Below are 16150 nucleotides of genomic sequence, written 5' to 3'. Positions count from 1 at the left end.
GTACGATCGCGAACTTAAGGAATTCTTGGGATAGCGGTAAAAGTGTCCTGTAAAGTTCGACTGTCTTGCCACGGAAAACGGGCACTATCCTAGATCCTTGTCTGCGGTTTGTTCTGTCACATCCTGTCTGAAAATTCCAAGGCATCAAAATCGTTCGACGACCTTCTACGAAAGTTACCGCACCAAAAATGTGACTGTTTTTGATGTCCGTTCTATGGTCGCTATAGACAGATTGTTTTATCTGATTGTACATTGACTCCTATTGGTTGTGTATTACTTGTAAATCATGACTTGATCTCGGCTCAGACGAAGAACAACAACCAAGGCTAGGGTCACACTTGCGCACACTTGGAAGTCATCCAGAATACCTTAAATAGAGTGATAATATACAGACTCGTGGGTGGTACCTGGTGGCATGTTTACACACTAAGGTTACTGTAGGAAACAACGCGTACTGCTTCAAGCTTTGGTACATGTTTTCGACGGCGTCTGTGGGTTTTGTGGTTTGTGTCAGCATAACTGTAGAGGCTGCTGTCCGTGGTTTTGTGGTTGTAAGGATGATATGTGGTCTGTGGTAGGTGTCGACGCAACAAAGGACAAGCTGAATAACGGGCCACCTAGTTTGCTACTGCAGGAGACTAGTGTATCCAGAACCGTACTTTATCCAGGACCGTGCGTGCTTTATCCAGTACCATGCTCATGCTCGGTTCTGTGTAGTCGGCATGTATCCAGAACCTTGCTTTATCCAGAAGGACTATCCAGAACCATGCCCAGGCAGGGTTCTGGATAGTCCACGCGTATCCAGAACCGTGCCTGGGGCAAATCTACGTTCTTGGACACGCAGAGACTGTCCAAAACATTGCCTTATCCATTGAGCCATAGAAGTATGTATGGTTCTTGATGTCACGGAGACAGTGCGGAAAATGATTATGACGACGTCTCCAAGAACATTTGAATAAGAAGTGTGTTACTTCACTGTGTGTGAGGGTGGGGGTCTGTGGGTGTGTGCGTGGGTGTGAGTGTATGTGTGTGAAGCACGGTTATGAATACAAGAAGCGCTGAAGCTAGAGTACTAGTGTTACGCCCAAGGTCGGATAGAGCAGTTACACAGCGCAGCTGCTAAGCTTAGGACAAGAATAGATAAAAAGTAGGGCAAAGATGTGTTTACAAGAGGAGGGAAGTTGTTTACAACGGGGCACGACTGGGCTTGAACCACCTCCAAAAATGACATGCATCCACCAGATTCTCCACAGACGCACTGGTTTGCAAGAGGAGTTAGCCGGCCATAGAGTTGCTGATTGCAAATCCGCAGTGTTTGACCAGTAACCCATGCAGAGTGGTAAAAAAAAATCAGACCAATAATTGACATCCACCAATCTAAGGCCTGTATATTAACACAATGACTCTAAAATATCCCAACACACGATAGACAAGGTATAGATACAAAGTACAATTTAAGACAGAATGCTTCCATTAATGAGAATAATGAATTCTGCAGTTATTGCCATATTATCTGTCTGTTCCCGTGTCTCCAAGCAGTTGTAATGAGTTAAGTTTGCAAAGTTTTCTGACCGCAAAACTTTACTCAACTCCCTGGCACACATTGCCGACCATGGCCTCCCGACCGTCTCCCGACCGTCTCCCGACCACGGTTGAGAGTTAGTCGTGAGCAAGACTATCTGTGGTTGGCGGTTGGTCGGCAAGCTTGCCTTCTAGTCTTTACCAAAATTTACCCGAATCTACACCCAACATCTGCTTGGAGAGAGTAACAGCTCGAACTTGAACGTGACATGAGAACGTGGCCACAGTTGAGTGACGTGTTTGCGTGAACTATGAGATCTCAAGTTACAATAAAGCTGAGATCAGCTGGGCAAAAAGCAAGACTCGACACAACAACAGCAGACGAAGTCCTCGACTATGCAGTATTTTTCAACCGAACGTGGGACGGAATGTCCTAGTGCGCAGTATCAAGTAAGCACAAAACTGCACACTCCGTCCAAAATCAACAAAGCCACGAGCAAAGTCCGTGGAGCGTTCGGAAAACAAACATGATCGACTCAGGGTATAAAAACCCGTCCGCAATCACGGCGAGTTCTCATTCCAGCCCGAATACTCTACACAGACGGTTCGGCTGATACTGAGACACCATGAACAAGTTACTTCTCCTCCTTCTGGGGGCCTGCCTGACGCGTGAGTACTACTTTCATCTCTTGGGAATGAACTTGTCTGAAGTCCCTACAACCAATCATGAGCTACCAGACTATGGTCGGGAGTTGGTCGTGATCAAGATCATTTGTGGTTGGGAGATAGTCGGCGAGGTTGTCTGTAAAAGTCGTCTTTAAAAGTCTTGTGTGCCAGCCAACTATTAATTGTGGAAAATCAATGGAGTTTTTTAAATACTTTTTTATGATAGTGCGTTATCATAAGTTCATCTCTAGTAAGCCATGGCTGGTTTTGAAGTGTGTTCTTGACTTTCCGGAGACGAATGAATCTTGCCATCGTTGGTTGCCTTGTTTCAGTAGATACAGAAGCTATTAGTGGAGTTATTAGCCGAGTGGAGCTTCCTATCAGCATTACTCATCCACATACTTTTCCAAAAAGATTTTTTTTCGATAACTCATTTTCGTAAGTTCATCACCTTACCCTATACGGTTAACTTGATTTTGTTCGTCGCCTTCCTCTCAGCTAAGTTGGAAAGGATTAAATATTTCTCTTCCCAACTCTAACTTGAATCAGATTTACTTATTCATATATATTTTCTGAGGATTTGGCTGCTCTTGGCTGCTTTCGTAAATTCTGACGTCGATTTTTTTGCAGTTTAGACAATCGCGAATTGGTTGCAATCTAGGGCCCCAATCAACCAGTGAAGTTAAACTGTATACAACTTTCAAGATCATTAATCATTGGCACCAAAGATCATCCATGTCTTATAAATGCGAATCGAAAATTTCATTTTTTTATTAAAAAAAAACTTTGTTCGCAAAATCATGCCCGAAGGCTAATTGCTTTTACAATCAAGTATAATACTCATTACACAGTAACAGGAGACAGGTAACAACTGTCTGGGAAAAAACTTCTACTTCTACTACTACGCTAGCTATTGTGGGGTTCGACTTCTTCTTTGAAGGCAGTGGATAATGAATAGTCCCACATTCTGCATAATTAGTGGGTTTTGTGTTCTTAGTAGAAATGCAGTTTTATATATAACGATAGTCGGGTTACATCATCTGCAGCCCAGCACGAAAACAACAGACCAAGGACGGCGGTTATATATTAAGCACGAATTACATAAAGTTGAAAACAAGCCAAGAAATGCGCCGGATGCTGTTATGTCACTCCGCTAGGGATAATGTTGACTTTAAATGATGTAATTGTAAACGGCTGGGTGCATAACATAATCAGCCTGTGTCACAACTACGATATGGTCTTGGCAAGGACGCATTGTAGTTTTCCGCTATGGGTAATGTTGACTTTAAATGATGTAAACTTTAAGGTACCTAAAACTAGGATACGGCCTCGGCGGGCAATTGCGCAAGGACACGCTGTGTACTGCAAGAAAACAACAACAGAATCTGCTCTATAGAATAAACAATGTGAATTGCATGTAACCTGTCATGATGATACTGCAACCCACGATCGGCAACCCCACGTGATTGTAGCCCTCTTTGTTGCTACGTAGAACCCTACGACATTTTTTGTGCTTTGTATTTCTATTTTGTAGTTTGTAGTTGACCGTACGAAAGTTGCTCTACCTTTTCTTGCATAACAGTAGCGTAAATTGGAGGTTCACTTATATATAAACATACAGCTATAAGTATAGGTGAAGAAAGTAAACATCACTTTACATTAAACGCTAAGGCATTTTTTCGTCTTGAGCTTTAAAAACGTTTACGCTTTTTTTCCCCGCAGAGGCGACCATCAGATCAGAAGACCTTGCTGACAAGGGTAAGAATTATTTTTGTTCTCTGAGGACTTTTTGTTCTTTCCTACTGACGTCATTTGTTTTATCAGTGACTTTAATCAAGTTCACGATCAGGGTCACGATACTGGTATGTGTAAGGGTACGAAGTCCAAATGTTCGTATCAATATGACAATGTATTACATCTCCTAGTAGAGGTTTGTGCTCTGGCTTATTTTTAGCTTTTTTTTATCGGGCTTTCTTTTTTTTGTACTGCTTTTTTCCTGCCAGAGAAAAAAAAAGATACAAGTACAATAAAGAAAGCCCGAAAAAAAAAAGCCTAAAAATAAGCCAAATTAAAGCCCAAACCTCTGCTCAGAGAGTAACATCTGCTTGCCTGTTCAGTGTTTGGTCAGGGTCGGGCGAAGTTTCCGCAACGATTGTAGATTGGAGAAGAGACACGTGTTCCTCTTCAAATCTACAACATACGATATTGCCGCGAGAAAAACATCGTAGGGGCATCCACTACGATGGTTGTGACATGTGCTAAAGCTACAACTATTTTTCTTCCTCAGTGTTTGGTCAGGGTCGGGCCTACGGGTACAGGTACGAGGGAGAGATCATGTCCGGCATCCCGAAAACCTCCGACAGGTTCTCCGGCATGAGGATCGAGTGCGACGCGCGCCTGCAGTTCCAGACGGACGAGGTAACGTCATGACGTCATCACGCAAGCATATTCGTCATGACGTCATGGCGCAAGCATATTCGTCATGACGTCATGACGCAAGCATATTCGTCATGACGTCTGACGCAAGCATATTCGTGATGACGTCATGACTCAAGCATATTCGTAACGCCACGCACAAAACTAACGGAAGTTCGTTTAACCATCAATGCAACCGCTTTATCATTCGTATATTCATTACTTCATTATTCATACATTAATTAACACATTTGTCTGTCCATCCATCCATCCAATCCCTAACTCACTCACCCATTCATCCAGTCTTCTTAAGTCAATGAAGTCCATGCAGGCATGCATTCAATTATTCATTCATTCATCCATGCAATCACCTATCCATTCATTCATCTTTTCCTCACTCACTTATCCTCTTTCCTTCACTCTCTCACTCCTTCAATCTTTCACGCACCCATCCTTCACTCACCCACTCTTCACTCATTCACCCACTCACTCACACTCATCCTTCACTCATTCATCCTACATTCAATCCCTCTCACGCATCCTTCATTTACTCACTCACTCACTCACTCTCGCATCCCTTCTTCCTTACCCCCAGGAGATCCTGCTGCGTCTTGAGAACGTGAAGCTGAAGACGCTGCGCGGCGAGCTGGAGTCTCCTGAGGAGAAGGCGCTCAACAGGATCGTCAAGAAAACTTCCAAGGTCAGTTTCTGTATATCTCATTCCATAGGCGAGACCAAATCATCAATACATGACTATATTGTAACTCATATATTGTTATCGATAGTGATAATTGCAAGATAGTTTACTGGAGTTGTACAGTCGAAAATTTAGGTGAGTCCAATTTTTTGGGTTGGAAATTACAGTTTAAACTTGTTTCATAATAAACTTCTACCAACACAGTGAAGATAGTTTAGTTTTGTAGTATTGTTGTCTTACTGCTATACATTGTATCATGCACGATTGTCGAGCAATAAAGTTCATTCATTCATTCACCCATCCATCCATTCATTCATTCGCCAAAAAGCAGTTACTCAAGCAACTGGATATGACTTTGGAAAATCATATCCAGTTTGCAAATTTCAAAAATCATATCCAGTTTCCAAAATCATATCCAGTTTCTTGGCGTATCTTACTACCTGGATGTCTAACCTTCACCGACGCATTAATTCATCATGCATTCATTCATTTATTCATTCATCCATCATTCCAGGAGACTGCCCAGGAGCAGCAGCACCAGGACGCGTTCCGCCAGGACCTGTTCACGTCTTCCGCCGAGGAGTGGGACGCCAAGTCCATCCAGACGTCTTCCCAGGAGAGCCGAGAGACGCCCAGCATGGAGAGGCACCAGCAACAGAAGCAGCGCGAGGCGAGCAGGATCAAGGAACAGGTACAGACTCCTAAGGTTGTTATTAGCCTGACGGAGTAGCTAGGTTGATAGCACGTGGGTAGAAGGCCGACGAGGTTGACAGGAGACGCCCAGCATGGAGAGGCACCAGCAGCAGAAGCAGCGCTGTGCCATCAGGATCAAGGAGCAGGTACCGATTCTTAAAGATTGTATCAGGGTATTATTGTTTTGGGTGGCTGAGCTGTGATTATCCGTTAGTCCAGACGGAGTAGCTAGGTTGCTAGCTCGTGGGTAGAAGGCCGATCAGGTTGACAGGAGATACAGAGCATGGAGATGCACCAGCAACAGAAGAAGCGCGAGGCGAGCAGGATCAAGGAACAGGTACTGATTTTTTTTTCATTTTGAGACAGCCTCCTTCAACTAGCTGAAGATTCTGCTGCCCTTTTGTGGCCAATACGAGATGGGGTTCACCAGGCCTCCATCCAGGAAAGTCGTGTAAAGTGTAGGAGTAGGTTGACAACACGTGGGTAGGGTGAGGGCAGACTGACAGGCAGAATGACAGGAGGTATCAGAATCTGGTAACATATTACTTGTAATTAGCCTGCAGGCAAGAACTTGCAAACAAATTCCTAACATCTATCATCGTTACCTACAAACAGGGCCTCTCAAGCAGCCAGCTGCCCGGCCAAGGGCTCGAGCTCGAAGTCCGTGCAATGTTGCAATAACCTTTCTAACATCTATTATCCTTACTTATCACAAAAGACGTCCTCTTAGCAGCATGGTCGCTCCAACAGCCGCCGTCCTTTTTCTAAATGCTACAATGTACTGTTCACGACCCAGTCTCTGCCTTCGAGAGGAGACGCAGAACTGCCCTCGTAGAGAAACGTAGAAAGAGGAAGAACTATACCGTCACGGCTCCAACACCAGACCCGTCATTTACCTGCAGCCACTGTGGTCGAGTATGCCGGTCACGCATCGGACTTGTAAGCCACCAGCGGGCGTGCAGCATTCAGGAGAGGGAAGGGCCCCTGACAATCTTGGGATACGAAGCCAAGCCAAGATCAGAAAAGAGACAATGTACTTGCAATCAACCTCCGGGCAAGAACTCGCAAAGAAAATTTCTAACACCTATTTTCCTTCCAACAGAAGACGTCCTCTGAGCAGCAGGGTCGCACCAGCAGCCGTCAGTCTTCTGTGACTGACATGCCAAAGAAGAGAATCTCGAAGAAGTTTCCGTCCTTTCCATGTTACGTTGTAATTGCAATTAGCCTTCGGGCAAGAAAATTTCTCTAACACGTACTGTCCTTCCAACAGAAGACGTCGGCCGAGCAGCAGGGTCGCACCAGCAGCCAGGGGAGCTCGGAGTCGGTTTCTCGGGAGGAGAGCGAGGAGGTTCCCGCCGATGAGCTGGCGGAGCTACGGCGCCAGCTGGAGAAGCCCGTGCTGGTGGTGTACAGACAGGGCCGCGTGGAGAGCATCCGGGGCCAGAAGGACGAGCCCCAGTGGTCCGTCAACATCAAGCGCGGCGTCATCAACCTGTTCCAGGTAACTACAGGAACAGTACTTCTCGTTATCATCGTTTGTTGAAACCCCTATATATAAGGTTCGGTTGGTCGGCGAGGTTGTCTAGTAGTCTCGAAACGTCTGTGTCAGTCGATTATTCATAAAAAAGGCATTTAAGAGACTAAATCTAGGTACACATTTACTCCTAGTCAACAACCCTAACCATGAAGCCCACTTTGTTGAAGCCCATGGACAACGATGGATTTTCAAACCAGCACCGACCATAGTTGGGGTTTGATCAAGATCAAAGTCTTGGGAAGGTCTGACAGGGGTTAAAATGTGTGACAGGGGTTTAAATTGTTGCATCAGACAATGACCAACCTAAATTCATCGTTGTTCCCTTCCTACAGTGCACCCGTAACCCCAAGAACTCCGAGATGTTGGACAAGGACGGGCGGGAGGAGACCAACGTCGCGTTCGACAAGTCTCCAGAGAGGTGTGTTCGTTTGTCTAGTTTCAAGCTAAGCATACCTAACTTACTAGGAACATGGAGGTAGTCTTTTAACTCCATGCTAGGAATATGTAAGACTGGTCTGAGACCTGCTTTTTTCAGGTGTCATGAATATACCTTAAGAAATGAGACGGCAAAGAACTTAACACAGCGACAAGACGTGACATTGAATATTGACGTTGACCTTGTCATTGCAGCCAACCAACCTCTCGCTCTAGAAATTATCATTTGGATGTTTTTTCAGTATCTCCCAATGGCCTCGAAGGTCTTCAATGACTGTCAGTGCTCTTAGGCTGTCAAATGTCTTGTGAAAATGGAGATGGGAGTTGAGGGGTATTGTATCTAGAACCGCGCCGATCTCGGTCTATGCCTGAAAGGGTTAGGATCAGGCACAGATCTGGATAGTCTCTGCATATTCAAGAAAGTAGATTTACCCCAGACACTGTAACAGTTAAGGATACGTGCGGACTATCCTGGAATCGTGCCCGAGCATGATACTGGATAAAGCAGGTCTGACTGGAACGAGCCCTTCTGCATATGTGCACTTACTACAGGTTCATCTATTTACATATGTTTTGCCTATGCATTTCTGCAGGTTGTTCCGTATCATGGAGGAGGACGTGAGCGGCCAGTGCGAGACGCAGTACCTGGTCCAGGACAGCCGGAAGGAGAAGGGCGTGCAGGTCGTCACCAAGACCAAGGACTTCCAGAACTGCAGGGAGAGGCCTCAGCAGCAGCGCTCCTTCATCAGCGGCAAGAAGGTCGGCAAGGTGAGCGGGAAAACGTCTTAAGTTTGTTCTAAGACATCTGACTCTGTAACCTCCGTGGTTAGAGGCCACATCCAGTTGAAAGTTGGTCTGTATGTATCTTTCGGACAGAGTAAGTTGACGAGCAAATGGCAGGAGGTCTAAAGGTAAGACACAGGAAATGGGAGGTCACCCTATGGAAGACATAAAATGCTGCCTGGAAGTCTGAAGTATCAGAGATTTCTTGTTTAGGTTTGGATGAGAAGCAGATTGTTCATTTGCACTCCGTTTAGCTTACTAACACTATGCGTTGCCTAGCTCAAGAAGACAAAGCTGTCTAGTCATGAGAGGAACACCATCTTTTCTTGGGCTCACTGCTAATGATAATTCTGAATTTTCAAGTAATAAGCCGTTTTCTGACTTCCTTATTTTTGCCACAGACCGAGAAGGAGGAGCACCTTCAGTCCACGGTTGAGACGCGCCAGCGCCTGGTGACGGACCGCAGCAGCAGCGGCAAGTTCCTGATCCAGCGCGCAGAGTCACGTGGTCAGCACGTCTTCCAGCCTTACTCCGAGCAGGGCGGGGATGTCATCACCTTCGCCAAGTAAGTAACGTCTTCAGAAATCCATCCTTATTCTTCAGTCCCTTGATCTTGACTGTATCTGTACTGCACAGCAGTTTCTCTGTAACATGTACTGTAGCACAAATGTGGCAAGGTTGTCATGCCTGTTGAATCTGAAGGTTCTGGCCTCGAATCCCTGGGAGAGGAACGGATCTAAGTCACGTTTTGCACAACTTTTGATCACAATTTGCATGTGTGTAGATGGAAAGTTATTTCAGATCAATATGTACAGTAGCTCTGTTTGACAAAGATCTCTCTCCCTAAAGGTTATGGCTAGACCTTTACCTTTTCCCTGGCAAAGATGTTTTTGAACATTTCCTGAAAGCAGATTCTGGATATGATCATTGAGGTCCTTAGAAATTATCTCTGTTTGACATGGCTTTAAATGACGTTTGGCATGACTTTTTAGTGTGATTTACACGCATGCGGTTGGAATGTAGCTCAGTTTGACAAAAAGATGTCTCTGCATGGTTTTCCCACAGGCAGATTCTGGAGCTGATCGAGGCCAAGCCTAATTGAAGTCCTTAGACTTAGAAATGAGCTGTGTTTGACAAAGACGTTATTGGAACGTTTCTCACAGGCAGACCCTTGAGCTGATCGAGGCCACGACGACAATCCCAGATCCAAAGATCCCCGAGCCGCTGCAGCCTGAGGAGAAGGGCAAACTGATGTTTGTGTTCGAGAAGAAAACTCCCCAGCCCGGCAGCAGCCAGGAGAGCCGCGAGAGCACCGAGCAGAGCAAGGAGGTCACCCAGCAGAAGGTGGATGGCTCTTTTTTTATCCATCAAGACATCAAAACATAACAAGGACAGTGTGGCGCTGCACTCAAGCTTATAACTAATAAAATAGCCAAAAAAGCACAATTAACATTTAAATGCTAATGCTAACAAATTTATTTGAAAATTAAGATTACATGTATCTTGAGATGCTGTTCCTGTGTAGGTGACTCAACTGTGTGAAGGCATTGTTTGGGGAGTGCGGAAGACCATCACCAAAGACAAGTACTAGAAGTATACTTTTCTGTGGGCCAGATGATGTTTGATATAGCTTTTACATTTAATAAACCGAATCTTACTAACCTGTTCCTGTGCAGGTTACCCAGCTGTGTGAGGGCATTGCCCGCGGAGTGCGTGAGACCATCACCGAAGAAACGCCCAAACAGATCATCCAGCTCATCACCGAGCTGCGCAAGATGGACAAGCAGCAGCTCAAGCAGTTCTGCCTGGAGAAGATCCCCAAGACCACACCGGTTAGACGTCTTATATTACATATGCATATTTATTATTTATTCATTTTTATTTTTATTTAATCTTCAATGACACCTGGGTAGCTCCTTCAGCCAATAGCTGATTTCCAAGGAGGCCCAGGGGGAATACAATATGTAAATTTTATAAAATAGATTATACAAAGAACATAACAAAAGATGTAAATGAAATCAGTATAACTGAAAGTTATACATAAATAAATGAATAATACGACATGAACTGAGGGAATTTACAAAAAATATAACTTGTATATTATATACCTTCTCAATGCTATTTGGAATAATGCACTTAGATGTTTATATAATACATATTGTATTAACTGCCTCAAACTAGTGTCACGGAAATGAAAAGTAACCTACAGTGGGTGTCACTGGAAGACAGTTAAGAAAAATGTCCAGAGTGACTATGCATGATGTACAAAATGACTAATAAACTGGTGGACGTCCCAATTACTAAGTACCTAATACCAGCCCAGAAGAGAACAAGAAATAGCCATGCCTTCAAGTTCCAGATTTATCTACCAAGGATTGAGGTGTTCAAGAATTCATTCTTTCCTGGAACTATGGTAGAGTGGAACTTGCTGTCACCAAGTACAGTTGGGGCATTGACATTAGATAGCTAAGTGTTAAGGTGCAATTGCCAAGTGCAAGAATACGCAATAAAGATGGCTTTTTCCCTATCAGACCCCGAAGACCAGTCAGGAGAAGGCACAGTCTGAGACCCGCAAACTCATGATCGACGCCGTGTCCATGGCCGGCACTGAGGAGGCTCTCAAGGTGGTTAAGGAGCTACTGGAGGAGAACAAGATAACACAGGAGGATGCACAGACCCTGATAGCCGGTCTGTCCGTGTCCATAAACCCCTGCACAGCCACTGCCACCCGCCTCATGCTGGTAAGTACACGTTCTGTCATGTACATGTAGGCCTCCATCCAAAATATGAAATGCTATAAAAATGAGTAGCGATATAGCCCAACTGTGAATTGTTTCTTAGTTGCCCAAGTTACAATACAGAATGTCATAAGAGAATTTCAAACCATGAACCCTGTAAAGAGGCTATCCTCTTGTCTTAATGGCAAACCATGCAAATATAAAGCTGCTATCATGATTAAAATTAGCCTCTACCAGGCTTCAGGGTGGACTGGAAAGAAACGTACAAATTGGCCAATAGACAGATAACATTTTGCAGGGGAGCTGGTCCATCAAAGAAGTACAGTTTGTTCACGGCTTTTTTATAACTTTCAGTCATAAATTGACTCAAAAAGCATCTTCATCTGATCTTCTTCCACCGAGCAACGTCACTCTGGAACACTCTTTCCACTGACGCTCGCACTGTCACTGTCTATTGCCTCCTTCAAAAGGAAGCTATGGGACTCTCTAGGCGACCCCTATATTAGCCTTAGGTGTGTGACCCTGATAAATGAATAAAAATAAAATCTGATCTGTTTTTTTGTGTGTGTGTGTGTGTGTTATCCAGGAAATTGCGAAGTCCCCCAAGGCGCAGCAGAACCCTAACCTGCGTAAGGTGTGCTGGCTGGCGTTTGGCACCATGGTGCACAAGTTCACCAAGACACAGCCTCAGGAGGCCGCCGAGCTCATACAGATCAAGAGGGAGTACGCCAAGGTATGGAACTTGTTTACAACATCGCATTGTGGTGGGGACATTTCCTCTGTAGCTGTATGTGGCTTGGGAAGCTTTATTATGTAGGACATGACCAGAGTCCTATTGGGGACCTTGTGGCATATCAATGCATATTATCATATAGCCGGGTGACGTTGACCAATCAGAAGGCTCCATTCCACATTCTTTATGACGCCGTAATGTCACAAATAGAGTCAAAATCGGGTATTTGTTCATTCCAATCCATACATTAAACAAAATGAATAATCACCCGCATATGACCTCAGGTGACCCAATAGAACACGGCTCTACTTCTAAAAAATCCAAAAATAACTTGAGTTGTGTTCCAATGACTCCCATAAGAGCACCTGTTCCCTGCCTGTGACACACCATATTCACCTCGGGGCGGGTCATTAAACCTTAATTAATGCATCACCCCAATAGAGGGGTGTTACACAGTGACTTTTCAAGATCAAGAACAGGATGAAGATCAAGGCTTTCTTTAAATAGATTACTCATACTGTATGGCGCTGTATTTAGCAAGACCATTCTCCATGTTTCCTGTTAGGAGTAAGTGCCATGAATCAAAGCTGTTGTGCTTGAGTCTGAACCCTCAAAGAGATAACAGCTGGTTTCTTCATTAAACGTCCAAAAATCTTAGATTCTTGTCAGTGGTTAGTTCTGTCCCAGCCAGCTTGGAACTTCTACAAGACATCAAGATCGTTCGACGACATGTGACATTGTAAGCTTCCTGCTTGGCTTAGGTCCTTAAACCAAGAGATAAAAATGTCTCCTCTTTTGTTTCTCTCTTCTGTTCAGCAACTTCTGGCCGGCATCAAGCCCGAGAAGACAGCTGAGGAGAAGATGATGTGCCTGAAGGCGATCGGGAACGCTGGGCTGGAGGACTCTGTCGACAGTCTGGTGGAGATAATCTCCGGAAAGGACGCCAAGACAACCCCCACCGAGATCAGACTGCAGGCCATCTACGCTCTGCGTAGGATCGCCAAGAAACAGCCTCACAAGGTGAGCAGACCTGCAGTATCTGGGGAGTTCTTTGTTTTTGTAGTCTGATAGTAGTGAATGATTGTGTGAATGAATGATGAATGAGTGATTAGATGTATTCATCGATGAAATTGAAGGGGTGAATGAATGAGTAACATCACTTCATGGAAATATCAGCTACATCATGAAAAATACAAAATAGGACTTTCAAAGTACCCTTTTGCTTCAGTCTATCTTCGACAACAAAGCTAAGTCAAGATCCTTCAGTCACTAGATGTCAGTAAGGGGCAAGGGATTTTCAAGATCTACTCCATCAGTACAATAGGGAGATGAACTCTGCCCAAATGTAAAATAAAATCCCCCAACGGCAAGTGACATCAAAAGTAGAGGACTGGTGTTGTTATCCACAGTTTCCAGTCTTGACATGGAATAATTTCCCATTTTAATGTTTTCCCCCTCCAGACCCGTAACATCCTGTTCCCAGTGTTTAAGAACCCAGAGAACCCGGCCGAGGAGCGTATCGCTGCCTTCATCGGCCTGATGGACTCTGAGCCGCAGGCTTCAGTCCTGGAGCTGGTCGCCCAGTCTACACAGAGGGAGACATCCAACCAGGTTTGTTTGTTTGTTTGTTTGTTTATTTGGTCAGACTACAATCCACAGGCTTCATTTCAATCTGATTACATAGTCTATACAGAGGGAAACCTCCAATCAGCTTTGTTGGTTTGGTCAGATCTGAGCCCGAGACCTGACGAAAGTCGCTGTACTGTTGTTGTGTTGATCAAGATAAAAAGATATAAAAGATCTTGGAATCTCAGCAAATGAATTTAACCAGAACCTTACTATCTGGTCTCAGGCTTGCCATCTTTGAAGATGATATTATAATAGCAGTCCTTCCACAAATGTGGTAAATCTTACATAAAAAAATTCCCTCCCCTCCTGCAGGTTGGTCGGTTTGTGTACACCCACCTGAGGAGCTGTGCGAGGAGCCGCATGCCGCGCGACCAGAAGACACGTCTGGGCTGCGAGCGGGCACTCAGGCTCTGCAGACCATTCAACCTCGGGATACAGTACTCACAGAGCGAGAAGTTCCAGGCTATGGACGGTAAGGATTCTTCATTGTCTTTCATTCATTCATTCACTCATTCATTGATTCCTACTCTCACTCAGAGATGGAAGGGTATAGCTAGTTAGGCATCTTTTATCTGTTCATTCATTTAGTCATTCATTCATTTATTCATTCATCCAGTACTGTGAAAAGCAACAGGTTGATCCATCTATACTTGATCCATCTTCATTCATTCAGTCAGTCAGTGAGCCTCATGAAACAATGACATCCATTCATCAGTTATTCATTCATCCATCCATTCATCAGTTATTCATTCATCCATTCATTCATCAGTTATTCACACACTCATTCATTCACTTCCATTCCCTCCATCATTCATTCATGAATTGTTCTATCATCCATCCATTCACTCCCTCAATCGTTCATTCACCCTTCCCTACAGATGAGATGAAGATGGGAGCCTCTGTTGCGCTGCAGACCATCGCTGACAAGCGGTCTGTGTTTCCTCGCGCGGCCACGGCTAAGCTGAGTGTACAGGCTATGGGCTACAGCATCAACCTGCTGGAGACTGGCGTCAGGGCCTCGGGGATGCAGACCATGGTGGACTCTCTCTACAGGTAAGGTCTAATCATTACCTCTCTACGCTCTCTCTCGCTCTCTCCCTCCCTCTCTTGTTCGCTTTCTCCCTCTCTTGCTCTCTCCCTTTCTCCCTCTCTCACTTGCTCTCTCCATCCCTCTCTCGCTTGCTCTCTCCCCCCCTCTCTTACTTGCTCTCTCCCTCTCTTTTGCTCGCTTTCTCCATCTCTCTTTCACTCTCTCTCTTGACCTGGCTTCGTTCTTGAAGATTCAAGTCTCTCTCGCCCTTCCTCCCTCTGTCTCTCTCCCTCTCCCTCTCTCTCAGACAAAACATGCCACATAGTACTAATTTTCCTCCCTCATGTATTATGCATATACAGGCAGTGGGAGGATGGAAAGGGCGTGATGCACTACCTGAAGAAGAAGAGCCAGGAGACCAGCCGGGAGTACCACGATTCCGCCAGCGCCCAGAGCACCGAGAGGCAGCGCACACTCAGGAACATCGAGGCCGAGAAGATACAGAGCAAGGTAAGGGTGCATCTATCATGAACCAGCCTAGGGCATTCTTGTAATACCAGTGCATGTGCCATATAACCTTCAGCACAGAGAGACAGGACCCTCAGGAACATCAAAGCCGAGAAGATCCAGAGCAAGGTACTATTTTCCCGTTTAGAACATTTCTTTAGCCTGTATTAGAAGCACTGTTTATTACACATACACAAAGGGCCCAATACTATCAACAACCAGCCTAGGGCATTCTTGTTATAGCACTCATGGTGCATGTGCCCCATAACCTTTAGCACAGAGAGGTAGCGGATACTCAGGAACATTGAGGCTGAGAAGATCCAGAGCAAGGTACATGTACGTAAGGGACCAGTCACTATCAGAAACTGAGGACAACCTTGTGATATCAGAGAATGTCATGTATAAAGTGCAGTTGTCTTGTTACAGAAAAGGCTGTCATGTTACCAAAGAGGTGCCAATGCCATATGCATCAAGACAGTGTGAAATCTGCTGCTTTCATTTCTGTGATGGTTGCTTCAAAGTTTATGCTAGATTGATATGTCTAACTCATGAAACTATGTTTAGGGATTTGACTTCAGGTCCTTCTAAAAGTGGAGCAAACTTGCATCTGTATTAGTCAAACAGTGTTCACTTGATGATGATGGACTATTTGGAAACCCTAAACCGAACATGATAAAAATGCATTTTGCAGTATATAGTAGAGGGGATTCATTCCTCAAGCTACCGACATCTTGCACACGCAGTCGTCCCTCAGTAAGACATCTGG

The 16150-nt window shown here is 44.8% G+C and overlaps 1 protein-coding gene across 1 annotated transcript in view; it reads left to right on the top strand.

Moving 5' to 3' along the window:
• Positions 1 to 2068: 2068 nt before the first annotated feature.
• The window catches only part of LOC109469500 (vitellogenin-like), a 16997-nt gene continuing 2915 nt past the window's right edge, over positions 2069 to 16150 (top strand). Inside the window, exons 1-18 of the mRNA XM_019768022.1 lie at positions 2069 to 2190; positions 3910 to 3945; positions 4475 to 4605; positions 5198 to 5302; positions 5814 to 5990; positions 7263 to 7493; positions 7862 to 7947; positions 8558 to 8732; positions 9149 to 9312; positions 9911 to 10091; positions 10424 to 10579; positions 11279 to 11488; positions 12072 to 12218; positions 13035 to 13238; positions 13680 to 13829; positions 14160 to 14319; positions 14726 to 14900; positions 15240 to 15387. Of these exons, the coding sequence (XP_019623581.1) occupies positions 2148 to 2190; positions 3910 to 3945; positions 4475 to 4605; positions 5198 to 5302; positions 5814 to 5990; positions 7263 to 7493; positions 7862 to 7947; positions 8558 to 8732; positions 9149 to 9312; positions 9911 to 10091; positions 10424 to 10579; positions 11279 to 11488; positions 12072 to 12218; positions 13035 to 13238; positions 13680 to 13829; positions 14160 to 14319; positions 14726 to 14900; positions 15240 to 15387 (2679 nt within the window). The 5' untranslated portion in view covers positions 2069 to 2147. The remainder of the gene's footprint in view (positions 2191 to 3909; positions 3946 to 4474; positions 4606 to 5197; positions 5303 to 5813; positions 5991 to 7262; positions 7494 to 7861; positions 7948 to 8557; positions 8733 to 9148; positions 9313 to 9910; positions 10092 to 10423; positions 10580 to 11278; positions 11489 to 12071; positions 12219 to 13034; positions 13239 to 13679; positions 13830 to 14159; positions 14320 to 14725; positions 14901 to 15239; positions 15388 to 16150) is intronic.

Source organism: Branchiostoma belcheri, unplaced genomic scaffold (genome assembly GCF_001625305.1).
Source record: "Branchiostoma belcheri isolate BF01 breed outbred unplaced genomic scaffold, Haploidv18h27 scaffold205, whole genome shotgun sequence".
Lineage (NCBI taxonomy): Eukaryota > Metazoa > Chordata > Leptocardii > Amphioxiformes > Branchiostomatidae > Branchiostoma > Branchiostoma belcheri.
This window is presented reverse-complemented; position numbering and strand designations above follow the sequence as displayed.